Here is a 15566-nt window from a genome sequence, read left to right as displayed (position 1 = left end):
TAGATGATAGCCAAGGTCAATAGATCTATGAACATTGCTCCGTGGTCATGCGTGTTCTGATGCTAAAGGACTGATGCTTGGATGCAGTGGAGGACCTGTTCTGTCTTGCTGTCCTCTTGTATCCTTGATAAAACTCTTCTCCAAAGCTACTTCTTTCTGCCCAAGGTTCCCTTGCAGTGAAGGTCTGCAGGAAAGATTCTTTAGCCATCAAACTTAGCAACAGGCCATCCAAACGAGAATTGGAGGAGAAGAACATCCTCCCCATGCAGACTGATGAGGAAAGGCTGGAGCTGAGGCAGCAAATTGGGACAAAGCTGACAAGGTAAGAGCAACTTTGGGGTTGCCTGCTCCTCAGTGAAAGTAAAGGGGTGAGATTATCTCAGCAACTTTTTATTCTGCTATACAACATCTTAGGGCTGGTGAGCATCTCAGTCTACCTCTTGTTCATCTGGCAAAGAAGTGAATCCAAAATAACTCTAGGAAGAAAATGTTTAGGGGGTTGTTTTTGTTGCTTAAAAAGTAACTTCTTGCCATCCGATAGCTGTTAGACAAGGGGAAGTGACATGTAACAGCACAGGTGCATTTAAGTCAGGTCCAGTCTGGCCTTCAGATTCTGCAGTGGAATGCCTGGAGAGGCAAAGGCGCATGCTTTCATGTGGAGCAATCGGCCACTCTCACTTTGAGTCATTGTTGACTTGGTGTTAGGCGGTGATATGTATGCCAGTGCCTTCCCCAGCTGTGTTGGGCATTTGCCGGAGACTTTCATTGAAAAAATGTTCCTTCAGCTAGCCCTGGAGTTAGGAAACATAAACCACCATATGAGGACAGTTTTATTTACTTGGAGGTAAGAATGTGAGTAGAGCTCTAGAGGACTGGACCAGAGGTCTGCCGAGTCCAGCATTCTGCTCCTGCAGTGGCCAAACAGATGCCTAATGGAAAAGCCACAGTAGGGCATGAGACTAGTAGCACCTCTGAGCAGCTGCTATTCAGAGGTATGCTGCCACTGACACCGGAGGGAAAATATACACATGTTGCAACCATAGGCAGCTCTTCCAAGGTACAGTGGGGGCATTTTGAAGGGACTGCTCTTGGTTGGCAAAATCAGGGGCGTGAAAGCAGGCTTGACCGGTGGCTTCCACAATCTCATGAGAACAAATATTTTTCAGACACCAAACCAAACAAAATTGATGAACTAAACATAGCTTGCAGTCACAGTGGGAGTAGAATACTGCTTGGACACTTCGGAGGCTGGCGCTGGCACTTGCCAGCTAGCCACCTGGCTGTGGTGACGAAGGCTTGTGTCTGTTCTTGTCAAGTGGCTCACTAGCAGATTAGCTTAACCAGTGGCAATCTGTCATGGGCCAAACTCATCCAATGGCAAACCGTGGCTTTTCAGGGTAGCTTGCAAGCCAGACTTAAGCCACCTTGACAAATGCATCATGGCTTTGCATGGCTTGGCTTTGCTTTGCTTCTGAGCCTTCATGGTTAGTCTGGCATGACTAGTAGCTCCTGAGTGTGAATATGCAACCTGGATTTAGTGCTGGAAGATGTTGGAAGGCTGCTGTTGTCCATGATGGAGAGCTAGTAGTTGCATTTTGTTTGCTTATTTAAGGAATGTATACCCCACTTTTTCTAGACCAAAGTGCTCCTGGGAAGCTTACAAAACACCTTTGAAGCATTAAGTGTTGCTGTGCCAGCAGCAACTCCACCTGCCAGATTTGACCCCTTCTCTCATTCCACCTAGACTTTTGCACTTGATATAGTACAGCGGGTCATGTACTGTTTGTATTCCATCCTAATTGTAAGTCATGGAAGCCTAGAAAAAATATAAGGCTTTTGCAAAACATAGCATGGCTGTCAGCCTTGAATACCTGCACTCTCTCACACACATGCAGGAATGAATCCACATGTTTACTTATAAACCATTCTGTTGTAATAACTCAGTTCAGACCTTTCTTCTATTTCTCAGCCAGATAAGTTATTCATAGCACAGATCTCCAAATACATTTATTTACTAGAAGTGTCATGCTTTTAAAGAGGAAACATCAGTAAATTTTTGTTGTATTATCCTTTGACCTATCTGAGCCAGGAGCTTAATTTACAACAGGCTTCCAGCAGCAGTGATAAAGCAGCATATTTTAACATGTGTTGAAGTTAGAACTACTTAGAATTATGGGACAAACATTGTGCTGTGTAGAGAAAGAGAAAAAAACATTTTTCTACCTGGATCCGGATGCAAATATTTATTCTCCACTGTCATACTAGCTATGCACAATGCCTAGCTGTGTCTCTGAACCAAACCTGTTATTTCTCATTTTGAAATAAGACTAAATTTTTTGCCTTTGGGAGTACACCAAAGTGAGTAATCGGATTTTCCTGTTTTACAAAAGAGCCAGTTCAATTAATTTATGCTATCATTAGAATCTAAATGCATTTGTCTGAAGTTAATTATGGCTTGTCCACAGTATTTGGTTTTTCATGTCTCTGTTTTTTAAATCCAACACAAATGAACTATTTTCAGCATGAACTAATATAATATTATTTTATAGGTTCTCAGACTGCCATGGAGAATGTTGCTTCACTTACACAAGAGCCCTTGTCTGAGCCTAGCTGACTGAGGAAATATATGGGTCAGCTTTAATAGTGGCAATAACCATTATGCTCTTGGCAGCCAGCCTGGCTTATTCTTGCTCTAGATTCTCTCTCTCTCTCTCTCTCTCTCTCTCTCTCTCTCTCTCTCTCTCTCTCTCTCTCTCTCTCTCTCTCTCTCTTTTAAGTGATGCTATTCTGTCATAATGCCATTACCATCTTCTCCTGCTTTAAGAAGGTTTGTCCTCAATAAGCCATATTATGTTCAGGCAGTTATACATGTCCTGCAGTTCTCTGACTGTGTATTCAGGACTAGAATCACATTTTTACATGATCTCATCAATATTTCTTGTCAATGCTTCCCTTTAGTTACTTTCTCCTCATCCAACCCCTTCTCAAATGGAGCCCTATTTGTCTGTAGCAAAGTTTTCATTTTCTGGCCCTGCTGAATTCAGCAAGTGAAAACTCACATAACTTGGAACTGCTTAATTCATGTTAGATAGCTCCTGGTATATTTTAATCAGCCTGACATCCACTTGGATGTTAATGGAGGGTTTTTTGTTTTAATAGATGGGTGACTTCTCCATGCTTATGGAAATAATGGTGGTTCTACATTAGAGTTTACTCCTGTTCAGGCTTTCCTAAAAGCATGCTATTTAAACATGTGAGGAGAGGGAGTGCTCCAGCCCTTTGCCAGATATTTGGGCTGTATTGGACTATTTCATTTTATATTCCCCTTCTGCTGCATTGCTTTTGATTTAATGTTCTATCTCCAGTTTTAATGCATTTATTGGGTTTTTAATGCTCTTAGATTTTTATTATATCCCTTGCTTAATTTTTAATTTTAAGTGTATGACACTTCAGAGGCCCTTGTTAAGACCGAAAGGCAAAGAATAAATCTTTTAAATAAAATAAATATGTGACAGCCCAATTTGCAGCATCAGAGATATTTTAACAGCTAAGGAGTTGAGGGTAGGATTTCTGAACTATGGGTTGTCCCCAAGGCTAAGTAAATCATCAGAATGCTTTCAACATATTAGAAAGGAAGGATTTAGATCCTCATGCAACCTATTAGATGCAACCACTGGCATTGCTGTGGGGAGAGGCAGCTCTCACAAATTACAGTCTGCTTAAATAGATGTGTCCAGTTCTGAGGAGGAGGCAGAAGGGCAAAGGTGGGCAGATACCTCAGCACTGTCAAGGTTACCTAGTGGAGATTTTCAGGCAGAGCATGAGAACCAGCCCACCTTGGAAAAGGAGGGAGATGTTTCAGAGCTGGGAGGGGAGGCAAGGGAAGTGTTCCTTCAGGCAGTCAGGAGACAACAGGTGAAGCGAGTGGACCAGCTCAGAAGAGTCGGGCATTCCTGCCATCTAATCCTCAAGCAGCAAGAGCCACCCTTGGGATGGAGTCAGAAGCTTTATGAAAGGGAGAAAAGAAAGGAACATTTTCGTTTGGATTCAGCTCTTCACATGGACAGATGATTCTCCTGCATCTCAAGGAGACAGCTACTTTGATTCACACAGTTCTATAACCTGTAAAGTTTTAATAAAAAGACTGGGCTTCTGAAGTCTCATCTGAGTCTGCAGAACAGGGAAAGAGGGAGGGACAGCCCTGCTCACAATGATTACACTATCCCTGAGCCATTGTAACAAGACAGGTTTAGATCTGCCAAATACCTAACAATAAAAAAAACTAGCAGACTCAGCCTCACATGGGTTGGAACAGTCTTTTGTTTGATACGGCAAAACCTTCAAGCAGACTTCTGCAGTTGGCCCCATGATGCCTACCTTGCCTGAGTGAAGGTACACCTGTCAGCACTTCTGGGCATGGGCCCTGCAAGGAAGGGGAGGGAGGGGTCTGTCCATTCCATTCCCCTGAAGGGAAGCTTCCCCACAGCAGGGCGAGAAGGGCAGATGTATCACTCTGTCCCTGGCCCCTCTGATCTCCCCTGGCTTCAAACTGTAGGGACTGCACAGCAATGTGTTGGTTGGAGAGGTCTGCCCCTAGTGGCTGGAGATATTACTGCAGCTTTCAACCAATGGACACATTAGAATTGATTAAATTGAATGCTTTCTTAAAATCAAAATAACCCAAGGTGCACACCCTTAGGTCATCCTTTATGTTCACACCAAGTTTTGGGTGTCTGAATTTCACAGTCGTCTCTATTGTACTGACAGATGGACAGACAGACATGCCTCCTCTTTTTTTTTAATTTAAAACATTTGTATGCCACCCAATTGTGCCACAGCAACTCTGGGCTCCCACAATTACAATTATTATTATAGATACACACAGTGAAGACAGGGATTGGATGAGGACACGGGACAACAGGGCTAGATTGATTGTGGCCACTGTCAAATACTTTCACAATTTAAACAGAATTTACACTAATGCCACAATTGGGTAGTGTGCTGCAGGCCCTCTCCATAGCCAGCTTCTTCCTCAGAGCAAGCCGTGGCATGAGAAGCTGCCCCTGGAAATCGCTTCTCCTCACCTGGTAGCACAGGAATTTTTAAAAGGCAGGCAGGAGTCAGAAGGAAAAGAAGGTGAGGTGGTAGCAGGGAGCAGCCAATCTGCTGGTTCAGCGCTCCAGCTCAAGTTTCAGGCCGGGTGCAGCAATTGTTGAACAAGCTGACCTTGCAGCAGCACTGAAAGTAAGTTGCACTGCTATGTCACGTGCTCTCCAACCTGACTTCAGGTTTTGAAAAGCTCCTGGCGAAGGACCTGTGGGATTCTTCCTTCTATAGTGGCAGAAATCCCTGGAGCCCTGTAGTCAGATCTGGGGGAGCCATCATTTAAGTTCGCCACCATGCATCCAAGGCATAGTGGGAATACAAAATGGCAGGCCCAGCCTCTCACTCGGCCCAAAAAGGCAAAGTATTTACACAAAAGTTGCTGGGAGCAGCACATCTATCAGCACCTCACCCTACCAGATTAGTGGGGGGCCAGCAGCTGTTCGAGGGTGTCACAAGCTGCCTACAGACCTGATGTTACAATTCGAAATAATTTTAGCACTGTGAGGAGCAACCAAAATCTCAGCTATCATCAAAGTCTTGTCATTTTTATTGCCATTCTTGTCCTTTTGAAAGTATGCTGCAGTGTTTCTGAATCTGATAAAAGCTAATTCTGAGGAATGCAGGGACAATACTAACTTGCCCAGGTTTTTGTTTTGTTTTGTTTTGTTTTGTTTCATTTCGTTTCATTTCGTTTTTGGCTTGGCATGCAAGATTGTTATTTTTCTTTCCAGCAGGGTTCAAAAACCCTTAAACCGTTCTTTGAAAATGTATAATCCACATTCCTTTTCTTTTTTAACAAACCATTCTGATAAGCCTTCCAAAAAGCCATTATGCAATACATTGCAAGACTCCAATAGAACTACACAATACAATGTGAAACTGTGCAGCTTTATATATATTCATTTCCAGGCACAGCCAAATAAAGCCACACATCTAATTGCTTTACGGTGCTAAGGTCAACTCTGTAAACCTCCTCTTTGTAACACTGGCCACATGGTAAGGATAATAACTGTGATTAACTCTACTTATGCAGAGCTTTCTGCTTTCAAAGTGTGCACTGAAGTACCAGTTCATACCAGTTCACATGAGGTCCTCCTGACCATTTTAGCACCTTCTGAGGGATTTGTGTTGTCACAGATGAGGTTCCAGGGTTCAGAGAAATAATGACTGTAATTTTCTTTTGCATTAGGCTCAGGGTCAAAAGCCCCTTGGGCATCTTCTCTCTAGGTAGAAATGGCACATGCAGTGTCACTTTCCCACCAAGGATTAAACTGCGTATCTAGGTCTCACAAACTCCAGTGCAAAAAGTGAAAACATTTTCTGCACAGTTATTCTCCCGCCACTGGTTGGGATGTGAACCTTTGCCTTTCCTTTTGAAGCCCAGAAATACATTTCTTTGCCTTTGATCAAGGGAAGACAGAAGGGTTTGGCCCAATTCAACTGTCTGGGCCATCTCTTCCCCCTACAGAGTTAAGCACAGAAACTGAACTTTTAATTCCATGCTTTCATTATGCTAAACTGTGGGCATTTTGCAGAACTCAGTATCAAAAAAGCCACCCTCCTGCTCCCAGTAACCAAGAACCCAATGACTAATTCTCAAGGTGATTCCTTCTTTCTCAGAACCAGCCCTCATGGTTGGCCTTCCCTCCTTAAGGGACATCTCACCCCTAGATTGGTCATCATGTCCATTTCCTCCCATTGCTTCCCTTCAGACAGGTTCTGGTTCCCCATGGATTCTGGGGCAGCTGGAGCCTCTCCTCCCTTCTCTGCTACCCCTGTTCTCTCCATCCTTGGGGCTCCATTCTCATATTCTCTTTGCCTGGACCAGAATCTTCCCATAACCTCTGGGGCTCCTCTGCAGAGCTAGTGAGCCCAATCTCTACACCAACTCTCATGCATTTGATAGAGGTACTCACAGTCCTGAGTGCTCATCAACTGCTCAGGACCTCCCTAATCCATGCTGTGTTCTCCCATAGTGCAACTGCCCCTGCAGGGCCCTGGCTTTCCCCAACCCTTAGAATGCAGAGGAAGGCCAAGAAGCCAGAAAGTGCGAAGATGATGTGACCAAAGCAACACACTAGGAGTATGTTTGGCTGAGAAGCTACCCCATATATGTCCCTTTGGAATCAACGGAGGGGGCAGAGCAGTTTTTGTATCATGCCTATTTAATTCAATGGGAGAATGTTCATTTATTTTAAGGGGAGTGGTTGGTGCTCTAGGAGACGACATTTAGCCATTGCATTCTAAACAATCGTATGTTTGAAGGCAGAGTCAAAACTCCTATTGAATGTAGCAGGAACAAACTGGAGCTAACCGTATTCACGGCCATTTTGTGTTCCTAACACCATTCTTCCTTGCACCTCTGTGGCTTGTATGTTTGAGGATGCACTTTTTTCAAGTTACACAGACTAATTTATTCGTTGTAGCAAAAGGATACACTGGTAGGAAAGTGCATTTGGTGACTGTTGATTTTATCGTTATGAAATGAAAGCAAGGTTTTCAGGGGGAAAGTGAGGACTGAGAAGAAGAACCACTATTGTTCTGGGGAGGCTAACCATGCCTAGTTGTTTTTCTGGACTGTTAGCCGCCTTTGTTTTCATGGCCTCATTGGACAAATACGGTACAGTTTGGAGGCTCATACAAGCGTAGGGCAGGAGGAACACAGAGCTAAGCTTGTCATACTTGTGAGAGGGAGGAAGCTGGCTTGGAAAGAAAGAAATTAAGTAATGGCATCTGCAGCATCCCAACCCTCAGCTGATCGGTTGGAAGTAGAGACAGAAGAAGCATGCCTGATATGATCCAACACGTTTGGTTTCCCCTTGGCTGGCAATAGAGGAAACTACCAGTGCGTGTTATGATCACTAATGTTGGTAGACACCCTCGAAGTCAGAACGATGTTACCTCCGCAGCTTTCTGTGCTATAAGGTGAAGAGTCACTCTTTTATGCACTGAATGTTGGACGGCATGATATGGTCCAAAAATTGATGCTGGGCTTTTTCCGCAGGCGATTGAGCCAGAGACCGACTGCTGAAGAATTGGAGCAGAGGAACATCCTCAAACGTGAGTAGCTACAAGGTTGAATTTTGAGGAGGTAGTGGTGCGGCCACAGAAATGTCTTACAACACAGCATGTCCATGAGCAGATGAACCAGGGACCTAATTCAGCTCTGATTTCTTTCTACTGGAATCAAGAGTATTTTTGGCTCTTTCAATGCTACTGTTATCCAAATAACATGTCCAGCAAAAGACATGTACCAAGTGTGTGTCTATCAGCATTTTTAGTTTGATGCTCTGGTGAGAACATATTTGGGTTATAAGTAGGTAGCCAAATTAAGCAATGGCATCTGGAGCATTCAACCCTCAGCTGATCAGTCAAAATCCAAGTTAAGAACCATCACTTGCTATTGTTCTTTTCTAGTCCAAGCCTGTGTGTGCTTACTCTGAAGTAAATCTCACTGATTTTGGTAGGGTTTACTGCCAGGTAGGTGTGCACAGAACAGCATCCATGCACCGCAATCCGATGCATGTCTACTCAAGGGCAAGGGTCCTAATGTCTCACAGGGCTTCCTGCTTGGTGAGTGTTTTACAGCGCTGGCCACACAAGCAGTTTTTAAAACTTTCCTCATTGGCAAGTAATTCCCTAGTGATTTTGTTCTCCTGAAGTATATCATTCGATTCTGAATTGAATGCAAACACTTAAGAGAAGACAGGTGTGATTTATAGCACAGTGAGGCATTCGCTATATAAAGTGAATTAATCAGATCTGACCCTATGGAAAAAAATATATATAAATCATTGTATATTGATATTTGCACTGTTATTTTTATTAATATTTTTGTAAAGCAAGTTGGAAATAGAATTGACTTTAAAATGGCTGGAGCTGTTTAGCTATGAATAATTAATCAGAGGCAATTGAGTTTAATTGAAACTACTGCTGTAGAATGTTGCTGTGCACATGCATCTGAGAATAAATTTCAATGAAATAAATAGGTCTACTGCCTAAACTGGATGCTGTAAGTTCTAGCAAGCTGTCCTGTTAGAAATAAGAGTATGTCCAGACATACACAATTTGAATGGTGAGCTAAATGCCTTCATTATATTGTTAGTGGAAACCCATCTGCCAGTTGTATCTCAGAGTCTGTGTGCAGTGCTCATTGGCTGGGCCTTTTGATAGTCACATTTTTTTCAATTCTAAGCATTATTTAAAGTAATACAGTAAATGCAGAACAAATGTTTAATCTTCTGAACTCTCAAGGCACTTGCAAAGCACTTACAGTAAAAGCAAAGCCACGTGCTTGCAAAAATACGTATCACATGATGGCATATTTGTCAGGCAGCTGCAACTGGATGAAGCTCTTTGTGGAGCCTGGATTATTCACTTTCCCTTTTGTGGAGTGATTTCTAATAAGTCCATTTATGGCCTTTCACTGGCTGTTATCAGCAACTGTATTTATAAGAAAGAATGCCATGATGGGTCTGTAAGCACCATAGAGGATGCCGTGAGCTGACTCATTTCCTGGAAAGCAGTTGCCATTTGTAGCATCAAATGCAATCAACTTGCACGGGTGGCCCATTGCCACACAATATTTTCCTCTGTATACAACCTCTTTGGGAGTCATTCCAGAAGCGATTCCATAAAAGCGGAATGTTACATCAGGCTGAGTCCTGAGCTGTACTGGCGCTGTTGGAATGCTCTCCGCTGAAGCTAGCAGGGATACAGTGCCTCCTTCCCCTGCTACAGCGGATCCGAGGATGCCCCAGGCTCCCTGCCTAATGGCCGGTACAACTGAGTCATGACCCACGTGCTGACCCACAGCCAGACTCAAAAGGATTTGGATGTTTTGTAAGGGATACAAAGCTGGGCTTTAGCAAAGACGTAGCAAACATTTGCTCTTCCCAGGGGTCCCTTGGGTGGAAGATATTAAGAACTCTCTATGTATTGCTTTCTGGCTCTTGTGTATTTCACATGTCCAACCGGTCTAGACCATTGTGAATCTTTTTCTAGCACGGAATGAGCAAGAGGAGCAGGAAGAAAAACGGGAGATAAAGAGGAGATTAACACGTAAGGTGAGAAGCTTAACTGGATGTTAATTCCTTGCCTTTTTACATCTGGATTGGGTCTTTTGCAGAAGGGTTGGTGGGTTGCTACACATACTTCATAAAAAAGGGACTCCATTCCTTAGAAGAAGGCCATGAAACGTTTTTTGTGGGTACCTCTTTCAAACACTGAAGAGAGTGATACAAACACTTGTATAGTCTGCATGTAAGTCTGCATGCATGAAGCAGCCCATCAGGGACTTGCTAGACTTCAGTAACAGGAGGGGAGCCATGTCCAGCACTTGGCAACAGTGCTGCAGGGTGGAAATTTTTTCAGTGTTTTATTTTTTCTGCAGAAAAAAATGTCCCTTTCATACATTCATTAGTAAAAATGAATGCACGCCAGTTACAAGTGCAATATTAGATCAACTTGGTAGTTTCAAAGTTGCAATTAATGGTTTTCAGATGATTATTCAAGCAAGTATGTGAGAGAATAGACATGTGGCATGGAAATTCTTCTGCGTCTCAGAGTGAAATGGAACTAGCAAACAGTGACAGGACTGAAAGTCCCCAACAACCTTAGTGGAACAGAGTTCAACTGGTTTGAAAGGGATTAGTTGTCATCAGCATATTATGTGTATTTCTTTGAGATGCTAAAAATAATTAGTGTGTCAACAGTTTTCAGTACTTGCAGGGTGGTCCTTAAATTTAAATAATGGAGGGAAAGTATATGTTTGGGGGCATTAGAGCACATACACAACTGAGACCAAAATAATTGAGCCCTGTATTTATCAGCTCTAGCCAGCATAGTCAGCGGTGACAGTTGATGAGACTTTGGACCAGTATATCAGGAGGGTCAGAGCAGCCCACTCCAGTCTAGGGGCATTAGAATATTTTCTGATGCAAACCAAACATGTTCCATAAAAACCAAATCACTGCTTGACAGGCTACAATGCTTGCCTTTGGTTTGGTGGGACAGAAATTATACAGGCCTCAGAGTCACTTCCAATAATACCCTTTCCAATGTAGGCTTTATAAACTGATGCAAGAGAATGGTCAGAAAACACATTTTTTATAACCTCAAAAATGTGAGTATATAATGTCTCAAAACCTTTGCAAAACTTTCTCATGAAGCAGTTTAGGACAGAGGTAGACTTTGCAGCACATACAGGCTGGAACCAAAATGGCAGCCCAGGATCAAGTCCAGCAACTCTTGCTCCATGACTTAATGGCATCACGCAGCAAGTTTCCCTGCTCAGCATGGTGGAGCTGAGAGGCAGTAATCACATCTATCAAAAATGCATTTAAAAAATAAACCACAACCCCCATTAACACCTAGTTCAATTCACAATAGTGTAATAGTCTTACTAAGAAAAAGTTGTCAATTACAAGAGACAGAATTCAGGCTTAGAAAGAAGGCGAAATGTAAGTTAGAAAGGCATTGCTAGCTACTTCTTGCTTGATGAATTGCATTATCATAGATCGGTTTGGGACCTGACATAAACGCTAATAGTCACCTTCTTCCAGCTTTATTTATTTATTTATTTATTTATTTATTTATTTATTTAAAACATTTCTATGCCGCCCCCATCACAACAAAGCCTCAGGGCGGCTCACAACATAATTAAAATATATAAATATCAGTAAGTACATTAAAATTCATTAAAAACTTGGTAACATCTCGGCATAAAATTTAAAATCCTAAAAATACATAATAAATTAACAATTAAAATAAGTTTTAAAGAAAAAGGTCTTAGCCTGGCGCCAAAAAACAAATAACGACAGCGCCAGGCGGACCTCTCTGGGGAGCGCATTCCATAGGTGGGATTTCTCAGTCAGTCATTCATAATTCAATAGAAACCACAAAAGAAGCAGACCATTTCCAAAGTCTTATAACGGGGTGAAAATGTGGCCTCCATTCCTCTCCATTGGCGGTGCTGATGGGAGTTGCAATGTAACAACTATTGGACCACACGTATAACAAAAGTCCTCTTAAACTCCAGCTTATGAAATTCAGAGTCTATGTTTACATTCCTAAATTAGCATAGCCTTAGAAGGGCAGGATCTTTCCTCCCTCTGTCTCTCATTTATAAAGTGAAACAGAAATCTTAGGAAATGATAGAGAGCAGTAGAAATAATAGTATTTTGCAAGAAGGACACCTAACCCAGGGGTAAGAAGTTCAGGTGAAAAAATAGGAGCAGCTATTTTGAACAAATTGTGTTTCTTATCAAGAAGGAGTTGATGAGGGGAATGAGATTTCCTGTATCATTCCTGGCCTCCTCCTAGGATATGCCCAAGACTCTTGGCCTCTGATTACCATGTCTTAACCCAAATAGAAAGGAGGCTTTGGTGCTATATATTAGATTTGTTGCCTCTGGACACTGACCTCTGCAATAAACAGATGTGCTGATGCCCCAAAGCAACGGGCTGCATCCACACTTTGGTTGCTGTTACAGTAATACCAAGGAACTTCTCAATGGGATGGCCTAATGCTTCATTCTTCCTGCAAAAGCTGTGGCAGAACATTGTTTTAGATTCATAAACTGCAACTGCACCAGGGGTAACCCTATTGGACAGCTATATCACATATTGCCTTGTAGATTGGCTTAGTATCAATATCTGAAATGAAACATCCCATAGTGTTGAGGATACACAAAGGATAACCTTCCTTGCCATTCATATCCATAGCAAATCTGTGCTACCAATTGAGAGAGCTTGTGTTGTATTGAAGGGACCCATGCAGAAAACAGGCAAGGCCTTAGCAGACCAGATTCACTGCCCAGCTTGCCTCTTGGGCTCTGCCTTTCAGCCTGCCCACTGGGCTCGGTCGACCAGAAGCCAAGGTAGATGAGAGACATCCCATGGTGCAATGGAGAGGGTTCCACGGAATGAGTGTGCAGGAGTGAGGCACTCCCTTACTCTTTTTGTGACACCAAAAGGCTGGCCACTGGCGACACAGGGCTCGATCAGTGTGAGAAGGCCTTTAATTTTCATTTTCACATAAATCAAGATGACACAGAGCAAGGAAAAAACAGGTGGATGCCTGTTGATTTGGCTGTTCATGGCCTGTTTATTCCTTGTACTGCTAATATTTTCGGTCAGTGAATGCACACCCCATTGCTGGGATTAACTTCTTGCCCATATTCTTTCCAGCCATTTACTCTGGGTACTTGGCCTCAGGCAGATCTGTCCGCCACACCCTAAATTTGCACTGGTATCAAAAGCCGGAAATATGCAAAGGGCCAACAGGCAGGCTGACTTTCAGTGAATAGTGCAGGTTTGAAGCCACACTGATAAATTTGCTGATAAAGCCACACAGATAAATGACTATAAATGCAATCCTCACCAGTGAAAGCATTCATGCTGATGTCTTAAAGAACGTGATTTCTGGTAAGTAGCTTTCTTTCTGGACCTTTGGAGGAGGCCCCCATTTGTCCAAGATCTGCCCTGTGAACATTACAGCTGCTGCACAGAGCAGCCACTTCAAGTCAAATTCTCCGCCTCAGCTGCCACAAGGTGCTGCCTGGGCGAGGGCAGTGGTGGAGTGAGTTTCCCTACTTCCAATATAGATCAACAGTAGTTGCCTATGATGAGAGAGCCCTGAATTGAATTACTGTCTTATAGAGTGGGTTGTAAGAAGTTTGAGAAATCACCGACAGGGGATTCACATCTATCCCCTTAAATGTCAGCTTTAGAACTGCTCCAAGGCAAGACTCATCTTTTCCATCCAGTTTCTCCCCATCTTGTGATTAAGAAGATGTTGCTGAAGTTAATTTTACTCCCTTTCTTCCCTTTGATTTGAAGGTTATGTACACATACACACTCCATTGCAGATGGAAGGTTAGAGGTACTTCAACCCAGGAGCCTCAGTATAGCCAAATTCATCATATATTGATTAAAGATGATACAATTATACATTTAAAATAAAAACATACCTATGCATATGTATGTACATACACACAGAAGCCCACTACAAATCAGTGGGCTTAAAGTCTGCTGCCCCCTTGGATGGGTTGTGACTGTGGCCTCTTTCATGTGCTGGGTATCTCATGGCTCCCAAGTGCCTGATGCCCAGAAGTCACATAACATCTGCCTGTTCACAGTCTTCTCTGATGCTTCGTAGCTTTTCAGCAAACAGACACAGAGGCAAACTGCATGCTGTGCTAGTCACTTAGTGTGTATGCAATGGTTTGATTTTTGCTAATTCTCATATAAACTAGAATCACTCACCCTCAACTACATGCTACAGAATAAACACAATTTGAGTGCCAGGGACTCCTGGACCCTGCATGGAGAAGTGTTAGAGAAAGCAACAGTGCACCAAATTATGTTCTCTTTTTCTCCCCTGTAAGAGTTCCACTTGTATCCAGTAGCATTCTAAAGCCTAAATAAGCCCCAAGCATAGGAAACTTCCTATTGGTTTGCACATAACACTAACCCATGCTTTCTTTAATCCTTCATTTCTTGTCTTGCCAAGGGTTTACCTGGCAGATAATCAAACAACCAGTAGTTTGTTTTCTCAGTTATTGGTTTGTTTGCTTCCCTTCACCTTCATCGGCTCTCTCCCTATATCCCAGATGACTTTGTAGTGCTATAACATGCTGGCGGTTTTTTAACCATTTTTGCTCACCACCTGGGAGAGCATCCCATGCTTCTGGCCTCACATACAACAATCCATTGTTTCAGCAACCCAGAGTTCACAACCCAACAACAAACCATAGGAGCATTTGGAGCAGAAGCACAATATGCTGGTGACGGAAGAGTGACTTCCTTAGATTACGGTGAAGGCTGTGTTTGGCTTACAAGATTTTCTGCTTTGATCATTTGTCATTACACAAAATATAAATAGAACACTATGTATTTACAGTTCATGCTATATTTAGATTACATCTAGAATCTGTAACAAAACAGTCAAAAGCTTTGCACTCAGTGATAACACTGATATTTCATCTTTAATTTATATAACTGGGTGAGGTAGCAAAAGCATGCTAACATGAGCTAAAGATGGCTTGTCAAACTTACCTTTGAAATTGAATGTCAGGACTCGGGGGTTGTTGTTTATTTGGTCTAGCATTCTGCAGAAAATGAATAATCTTCTATGACTTCCGTGGTGGCAGCAGCAAAGATTTAAATGTATTCTTTGTAGTTCACTGAAGTCTGCACTTCAAAGGTTGCAGGCGCCGCGCAAAGGGGATCATCACATCACGTATGCACAGGGCAGCCTCGCATGCATGAGCACACTTGTGGAAGCACAAAGAGTTTTGTACTTCTCTTGTCTTCTGCATCATACCAAAGATGCATAGATTTCCAATGCCGATGCAGATGTTTTTTGACAGAATGTAGGAACTGGTGAGGGTTTCTGAGGCCAACGTAGAATGAGAGAGAGGGAGAGAGAGAGAGAGAGAGAGAGAGAGAGAGAGAGA

At 42.8% G+C, this 15566-nt stretch overlaps 1 protein-coding gene across 1 annotated transcript in view; it reads left to right on the top strand.

Moving 5' to 3' along the window:
- The window catches only part of PHACTR1 (phosphatase and actin regulator 1), a 96853-nt gene that overhangs the window by 70754 nt on the left and 10533 nt on the right, over positions 1-15566 (top strand). The window contains exons 7-9 of the mRNA XM_044455204.1: positions 166-322; positions 8111-8166; positions 10111-10172. Coding sequence (XP_044311139.1) covers positions 166-322; positions 8111-8166; positions 10111-10172 — 275 coding nt within the window. The remainder of the gene's footprint in view (positions 1-165; positions 323-8110; positions 8167-10110; positions 10173-15566) is intronic.

This window comes from Varanus komodoensis, unplaced genomic scaffold (genome assembly GCF_004798865.1).
Source record: "Varanus komodoensis strain SLA01 unplaced genomic scaffold, ASM479886v1 scaffold8, whole genome shotgun sequence".
NCBI lineage: Eukaryota > Metazoa > Chordata > Lepidosauria > Squamata > Varanidae > Varanus > Varanus komodoensis.
The sequence above is the reverse complement of the archived record's forward strand: the minus strand, read 5'-3'. Positions and strand labels throughout refer to the sequence as shown.